General features: G+C 38.6%; 1 protein-coding gene across 1 annotated transcript; it reads right to left on the bottom strand.

The window, feature by feature from the left end:
- Positions 1-1,480: 1,480 nt before the first annotated feature.
- Positions 1,481-2,431, bottom strand: OR5J2 (olfactory receptor family 5 subfamily J member 2). The gene has a single exon (XM_008273033.3). It carries the CDS (start codon positions 2,429-2,431, stop codon positions 1,481-1,483), a length of 951 nt encoding a protein of 316 aa, XP_008271255.2.
- Positions 2,432-8,805: the final 6,374 nt, after the last annotated feature.

Genomic DNA, 8,805 nt, shown 5'->3' with positions numbered 1-8,805 from the left:
GTGTATGTGTGTGTGTGGTATATCCAACTTATGGGTAAATGTCGCTCCCCCTCTTCACGGAGGAACGACACAGGACCCTGCGCTGTTCTTTTGTCTGCTCGGCCCTTCCCGGGTTTGCTGCTGGTCCTTCCCGGGTTGGCTGCTGACCCCTCCACCTCCGTGGAAGGGCGGTTCCCTCTGCCACTTTCCCCACTTCCGCGGGGGAGCGGAGCACCGCCGGCCGGCTCTCTCGGGGGCTGCTCAGATGTTATCCGGATGTTCCCCTTAGATGTTCCTGGTGCATGTTGTCTCTCTCCTCCTTTATAGTCCTCTTCCACCAATCCCAACTCTGCTACCCACACGCCGAGCATGCTGCTCTCCTCCAATCAGGAGCAGGATCAGCTCCTGCAGCTCAGTCAAGTTGGCGAGAGGCAGCTGCGTAGAAGTTGTTTACTCCTCTCCCAGCGCCATATTGTGGGAGAGCAGATGGATAGAATAAGTCTTAATTCCAGTAACTTAGTCTAGTCCGAGTTGCTCCCCACAGGTAAACATGATCAATATGCAAGGAAACAATACAACTGCAAACTTCTAAAGCCACACTTTTTTTTTTTTTAAAGAATTCCACTTTACAGTACCAGCAAAATGTCATAGAAATTATTTTTACAAGAACTAAATTCCAGTGGACATGCTTTTAAAACAAAGTATTTCCAATCAGCATCTCCTCCTGGGAATATTCACCTATTCTGATATAAGCCATTGGGCCAAGCTTGCCTAACTTGTGGTCTCTGATGGGAGAAAGAAAACTTGCAGTACATTGGTGATCATTCCTGTGATAACACATTTGAAACACTCAATTGTGTGACAGTGTCTTCACACAAAACACTTTGTGTTCTGTAAATTGAGTGAGAGAACTAGACCAAGACTATGAGATCTGTTTCAGCCACATCAGTGTGTTCCAATGGGAAACTTCCCAGTAATGTGTACTGCAAGGATGAGGGGTCAAGCACAGCTAAATTCTGAAAAATTTAGTATCTAAGGAAAAATACTGATTCCTTTATGCCAAAACATACTAGGTAGTGTGTTTAATATGGAATAATATAGACACAAGAATAAAAGATAGGTCATTGGAGAGCAGAGATAGAATTGAGTTAGAATCTTTCCTTTAGTATACATAAGTGCTTGCTCTATGAAGAACTCATAACAGCAAAGAACAGTCTTTTCATGAAATGATGCTAATACATATATACTTCGTATATTGGAAAAGATATGTACAATTATTTGGTTGATTCAAACATTAATGGGCAAACTTCTCAGGATAGTTGAGGTTTTAGCTACTTTTTCTAAAACGAAATTATACATGAAGTCACTTCAATTTTCTAGTTTTATTCCTCACGTGAATAATAAATATTAAGAATATAATAATAAAAATACATTAACTCCAGAAGTCGTTGAATTCATGTGACTCTCAGTAAATGAGGACTGACTAGTACATGTGGTAAGATTAACAGTAACTTTCACATGAGAAATGTGTGGAGCCCAGGGCCCTTCTCACAGCATCCTTGACCTCCTTGTTTCGCAAACTGTAAATCAGTGGGTTTAACATAGGAATCACCAGTGTATAGAACACAGAAACCACCTTCTCCTGCTCCACAGAATACTGGGAGCTTGGCTGAATGTAGCTGAAACTCAAGGTTCCGTAGAATATGCTCACAGCAGTCAGGTGAGAGGCACAGGTGGAGAAAGCTTTCTTCCTGCCTGAGGCTGAGTGGATTTTCAGAATAGCGACGGCGATGAATATATAGGAAATAATCACGATCAAGAACGTGCCCGTGGCAATGATTCCAGAGAAGGTTAAAAGCAAAAACTCATTCATAGACGTATCAGAACATGACAGCTTCAGCAGAGGGGGAACATCACAGAAGAAGTGGCTCACAACATTGGGTCCACAAAAGGAGAGTCTCCCCAGGCTAATGGTGTGTGTCAACGAGTTAATCAGGCCACCCGTGAAGGACCCAGCCAGCAGCACGACACACTTTCTCCTGGACATGGCCACGTTGTAAAGCAAAGGGTTGGCAATGGCCACATAGCGGTCGTAAGCCATCGCTGAAAGCAAGAAACCTTCCGTGGTAATGAACACTCCAAAAAACAAGTGCTGTGCTATGCAGGCAGGGAAAGAAATGGATTCTCTCTCAACCAAGAAGCTGATCAGCATTTTTGGAGCAATGACGGATGAATAGCAGGCGTCCACAAGTGAAAGGCAGCTAAGGAAGAAGTACATGGGTGTGTGGAGCTTCGGTGTGATTCGGATTAAGAAGATCATACCCAGATTCCCCACCACGGTGATGGAATAGATCACCAGGAACAGCACAAATAGGACAACTTTGAGTTCAGCACGATCTGTCAACCCCAGAAGAATAAACTCAGTAACAACCGAAACATTCTCTTCCGCCATCTGTTCATTCCTTTTCCTAAAATCTGAGGTGAAAAAGGTAAGTGGATCACAATGGATAGAGGAGAAGTTGATATTTATTAAAAAGCAAATTGTAGCATGGAAGGGCCTGTGTCCTTAGAAAAATAAACATATTTATGCCAAGCCCAAATATTTTCCAAGTATTAGGAACTTGACTACCGTCTTTTTGTGCACTAGTTGTGATTTTTCTCTTAAAGAAATAAGTCAAAAACATCTAGGCTCTCAAAGATTTCAGATGGTCTTTAAAGTGTCTATCCCTGTAGGAAGGTGACACTCCCATGAAGGGAAGATGGTGGTTGCAAGTCGCAAAATTAAGTCAAAGCCTTCTGCTTAATATTCATTTTTTAAAGATCTATTTACTTATCTGAAAGGCAGAGTTAGAAAAGAGGTAGAGGGAGGGAGGGAGGGAGGGAGGGAGGGAAGGAGGGAGAGAGAGGGATCTTCCCTGTACTAGTTCACTCTTCAATGTTCCCAACATGCAGGGTTAGCCCAGGTTGAAACCGGGAACCTAGAACTCCACCCAAGTCTCCACATGGGTTTCAGGTGCCCAGATACTTGTGTTGCCTTCTGCTGCTTTCCCAAACACATTATATAAATCATAATGGTAAACATATATATGTATGATTATAATGATTTATATTATATAAAATGGTTTATGTAACATATATATATACATATATGACCATAATGGTTTTGCAAAGTTTACTTATTTGAAGCTTTCTGTTTTCAGGATTGTGTATTTATTATGAAAGTCTTATTCAATGTCAACAGGATGTCACAACTACAAAATAAATGCACACATTGCAATCTCAATGCAAGCAACCACATGCAATCCTAGTCATTTAAAAAGTAATTCCATTTACCCCCCCAAAGCAAGCTTTTACAATTGTCAATATACCATAATAGAATAGAGCAATCCCTGTCTTCCTTTCTCTTGTTCATTCAGATTTAATTGAGATAACATATCATTTTAGAGATAAGGAGATAAAACAATGATGAAATTTGAATTATCTTCATAAGTTACATTAATTGATTTTCCTTTTATATTTCAACAGCCACACAGGTAAAGAGGTTGGAATTAGTCCAACATGGGATTAAAAAATATTTAACCTTAGATTAAAAATATCACTGTCCTTTAATTTGACTCTGTACTGTTGAGGATTTCGTATCTGTTATCTCAGCCTTGTCTAATTATACCTACATAATAGTATTTCTAAATAAAAAGCAATAAACACTTCATGTGAAATGTTAACTAATGCTTTAGGTCTATAACAACTATTCAGATTATATAGATATAAAAGATAGGTAGACGAAGTATGCAATAAATTAGAAAAAGATAGATGCTATATGAGATTTTACTTTGATGGGTGCTGGTGTGGCTATGTATACATCAAGCAGGTTATTTTAGTCCACCAATTCAATTTCCACAACTGAATTAATTAAGTAGAAAAGCAAATGTGTGCTCTTCAATTTTCTATGACAAAGGATTAGTCTGTAGTTTTCAGGATTTCTTATATACTGTGTAAACATGAGCAGATTATTTACTATAGTGTAAAAGTCTCTTCAACAAATTATGTTAAACCTCGACATTCAAAACTGAGAATCAGTGCACTCTCTCTTGAGTGTTCTGTAAAACGCAGTAACCAGTTAAGTGCATGCTCATATGGAAATATGAATTTAAATCAGCTACAATCTATTTGAATTTAAAATTTCAGTTTTTTGACTAATCCCAATCCAGGTACTCAATACACATATGTAACTATTGGCTGCCATTTTGAGTAACATAGATAATGGTACATATCCATCACTGTATAAATTTGAATTATTTAGATCTATTATCTAATCCTCTGCCTTGATCTTTCTTGTATATCAAGCAAATGGTATATTGGAAAGAATGGGTTACTAGTGCAAGTATTTATAATTCCAAGCATAATAAAAGACACAAAAGTTTCCAATTGGAAATCAGAAATTCAAAGATATTGTTTATACTAGAGTATAATCAATCTATGCTAAATTTAATAAGACATCATAAACATAATTAAATGATAGCATATGGAATTACATTAAATGAATCCTAATATTCTTTTACTAAAAGATTCACTTATTTATTTGAGAGCATTACAGAAAGAGGGAGAAGTAGAGAGGTCTTCCATACCCTGGTTGATTCCCCAAAAGGCTGCAATTGCCGGAGTTGAGCCGATCTGAAGCCAGAAGCTTCTTCTGGATATCCCATATAATGCAGGGGCCTAAAGACGTGGGTCATCTTTGCTGCTTTCCGAGCCATTAGCAGGGACCTGGACTGGAAGTGGAGCAGCTGGAACTCCACCCAGTGCCTGTATGGGATGCCAGCACCACAGGCAGAGTCTTAACCTACTAAGCCACAGTGCCAGCGCCAACCCAAAATTTTTAATTTATGTATGCCTCTATGATATAAAGCAAATGTAATTTTTCTACTGAAAATAATTGAAATAAATTAAACCATTTTTACAAAATACTCTTAACTTACCAAAAGATGATATTTTACGTTTTCAAATTTAGGAATGTCATGCTTGTTTTAGTGGTTTCTCACCCTTTACCAAAAGAGTTTCAGTTGATGATAACATGATATGTATTTAACCAGTATTTCCAGGGTACATACCTAAAAATAACTCTAGATAAAATAATTAAAGAAATCATTAATCATTGATACACATCAATCACAAGAAACAAATAAAGGCTTTACATATTTATTTCCCTCTAATAGGGCAAATTTAGAGAACTAGACACACATTTATATATAACATCAGCATCTATAAGCACTATCATATGCTTAAGTGTTTGGAAGCAGTAAGTGAACCCTTAGGAAGCATTATTTGTCTTAAGGGACTTTGGAATTTCCCATGACTCCTGTAGATCCCTAAAGTATATAATTAACTAAAATACTATAAAGATTTGAAAATAATCAAGAAAATATGAAGGGAGGATTTTTTTTAATTCTGCAAAACATTGCAGAAGGAATACTTGATAATAATCAATTCGATCAAACGTGCATTACCTAAGTGATCAATGTTTAAATGTTACTAGACTCCTTACAAAAGATATTTTGTACAGATGTGCAAGATAAGAAACCTGACAAATAGTATTCTTATTAAAACCTTCTGAAGCACCACACAAACATACATAACACACACTTGCTCACACACACGGTCCATAAGCAAATTTCTGATGTTTGGATTAAGTATCTCCCTGTCGAGTTGCCAATCCATGTATTTCCTGTCTAATATATGGAATGAGTTTGAACAATACTACAAGAAATGTGACTTAGATCTAAGGTTTATCCATCACATTATTATTTACCCATGTGTGCTATATCCTAGGCATTATTATATTGCACAGTAGAGACAAAAGGGCAACCAGAAATGACTAAGGATTCATTGTCAGAAAGGTAGGAAAATTAACACAGTCTGCAAAACACTCATATGCTAATATCTATAAATAGAGCCTAACCATGATTTAAAATGTACATTAAAATGACAGGAAAATGAGGATAATCAATGGAGTAAAATAAGAGGGTGCTCAAAATTTGATAAGAAATTGCTACATGTTTCTGGCAGCAGTTGTCACTTTCTGTTGCTGGGATTTTGTATTTTAATAGCTCTGCTGATGGAATCTACACAGGTGTATGTCATAGGTGATATATGTTTTCATAAAGTTGACAACTGGCAGACAGGCTACGGTTTATTAGAGAAAGGATTCCTTTCCTGTCCTTGATGTGAGATGGTGGTAGCACACAAGGAGAATGCAATAGTCCTGTTTAGATGAGGACACAAAATCCAAACAAGAAGGGTTAAGGTGTCTGGACCACATAGAGCTGACTACTTTCATGTAGAGACAAGGATAGGAAATGTGATTAATAATCAGCTTGGAGTCTGTTGGGACTTTGGATGGCCCCTAAGCTGCTCATATTACAATGATATCCCATAAGGTCTTGCTAACCACAACTACCAAAAGAAGAAAAAGCGACAAGAACTGGGAGATGAAATCCATAAATTGGCATAGGAATGGGATACATTCAAGCTCTAGCAAACTCCAGAATTATAGAATATTTATGGCATTCAATGGTAATAGCAGAAGGGAAAAGACACTTCCTCAGAGCAACTAAATCACTAAGCCAGTTTCTTATGGATTATATCTCAATACTAAACTTTGAATCTTGATGTGAATGGAATGGGAGAGGGAGCGGGAGATGGGAGGGGTGTGAGTGGGAGGCAAATTGGGGGGGGGGAGTCATTGTAATCCATTAACTGTACTTTGGAAATTTATATTTACTAAATAAAAAATAAATTAAAAAAAGAAATCTACAGGCGGCAACAACAACAACAACAACAACAAAAGAGAGTTAAGCAATTTTCAAGTAGATAAACCACCTACCAAAAAAAAAAAAAATTCAATATTATTTAAACAAACGATTAAAAAATTCTGAGTCTCAATGGCAATATGATTGCAATATCCAGCTACCAAAGAAATATTTATCCGTTAAGTTGAAGAATCAGGAGAATAGTACCCATAACTTCAAGGAAAACCATGGATCTTGAGGTCATTGTTGTGGTATAGTGGATTAAGCCACCACATGAAATTCAGACATCCCGTAAGACTGCTGGTTCAAGTCCCAGCTGCTCCTCTTCCATTCTAGCTCACTGTCGATGCACCAGCAAAAGCAGCAAACGAAAGCCCAGGTAAGGGCCCAAGGAGGCCCTGTCACCCACAGGGGAGCCCTGAGTCGAGTTCCTGGAGCCTAGCTTTAGGCTGGCCAAGTCTTGGCCGATGTGGCCATTGGGGAGTGAACCACTGGGTGGAAGATCTCTCTCCCTCTCTCTCTGTAACTCACTGCCTTTCAAATAAATAAATCTTGTAAAAACAAAAAGAAAAATCACTTATCAGAAAGTCATTAATCATAGTAGAGATGATGGAAGTAGTAGACAAGGACAGTATAACAGTTACACACATTTGCAAGGATTTAAACGTAAACATGAATATTAAAAAGAGAAACAGACATTAAAATAGGGAAACTGGCGGTAGCTGTGGTGGTGTACTGGGTTAAGCTGCAGCCTATGAACAGGGGCATCCCATACAAGTGACGGTTCTCAGCAGAAAGATGCCCTTTTTATCTGTCGTATCGGCTTCTTCTTTTTTTTTTTTTTTTTTTTTTTTTTTTTTTTTTTTTGACAGGCAGAGTGGACAGTGAGAGAGAGACAGAGAGAGAAAGGTCTTCCTTTTGCCGTTGGTTCACCCTCCAATGGCCGCCGCTGCAGCCGGCGCACCGCGCTGATCCGATGGCAGGAGCCAGGATCCAGGTGCTTTTCCTGGTCTCCCATGGGGTGCAGGGCCCAAGCACCTGGGCCATCCTCCACTGCACTCCCTGGCCATAGCAGAGAGCTGGCCTGGAAGAGGGGCAACCGGGACAGAATCCGGCGCCCCGACCGGGACTAGAACCCGGTGTGCCAGCGCCGCAAGGTGGAGGATTAGCCTATTGAGCCACGGCGCCGGCCGGCTTCTTCTTTCTTTATATTATTTTTGTTCTGTAGCTCTGACTTCCAAAAAAATAAATGAATCTTCAAAATGTGTGGAAACTGCATAATTAAGGCTGAGCATTACATCTGTGATAAACATTCCATTGATCATTTCATAAAGCAGAATTGACATTTCACACAAGAAATAAAAAAAGACAGTGAATTTGAACTCAACACAATAAAAAACATCCATATTTAAGTATTAGGGGAGGAAAAAAAAAAGAATTTCCTGAAATATCATTGACATTGGAGCCAGCACCGTGCTGTAGCAAGATAAGCTGCCAGCCTCCCATATTAAAGTGCCAGATCAAGTCCCAGCTGTAGCATTTCCAACCAGCTCCCTGCTTGTGCTCCAGGGTAGCAGTGGAAGATGGTCCAAGTACTTGGTACCCTGCCACCTGTGTGGGAGATACAGATGGAGATCAGTTCTGATTTTGGCCTGTCATAGCCCTTCTTCCTTGCAGTCATTTGGGAAGTGAACCAGCAGATGGACGATCTCTTTCTGTTTGTGTGTCTCTGTCACTCTGCCTTTTAAAAAATAAATAATATTTTAAAAAAAACTATTGGCATAATACTTATACATATGTAGCTGATAAAATGTGATGTTCCAATCCATGTATACATGATGCATTAATCAAACCAGGTTAAATAGTATATCCATCAGTCTAAATATTTATCATTTACTTGTTGTGAAAATATTTTAAAACCTTTTTTTAACTATTTGAATTATACCATGTGTTACTATTTGCTAAAATCACCCCATTATTCAACAGAATGCTAGGATTCAGAGAATTTTTTAAATTTTAT

This window comes from Oryctolagus cuniculus, chromosome 1, assembly GCF_964237555.1.
Source record: "Oryctolagus cuniculus chromosome 1, mOryCun1.1, whole genome shotgun sequence".
Classification (NCBI taxonomy): domain Eukaryota; kingdom Metazoa; phylum Chordata; class Mammalia; order Lagomorpha; family Leporidae; genus Oryctolagus; species Oryctolagus cuniculus.
The sequence above is the reverse complement of the archived record's forward strand: the minus strand, read 5'-3'. Positions and strand labels throughout refer to the sequence as shown.

Bases quoted from the DNA above. Each gene is read 5' to 3' on its own strand.
- OR5J2 (XM_008273033.3), bottom strand. From the start codon at position 2,431: ATGGCGGAAGAGAATGTTTCGGTTGTTACTGAGTTTATTCTTCTGGGG.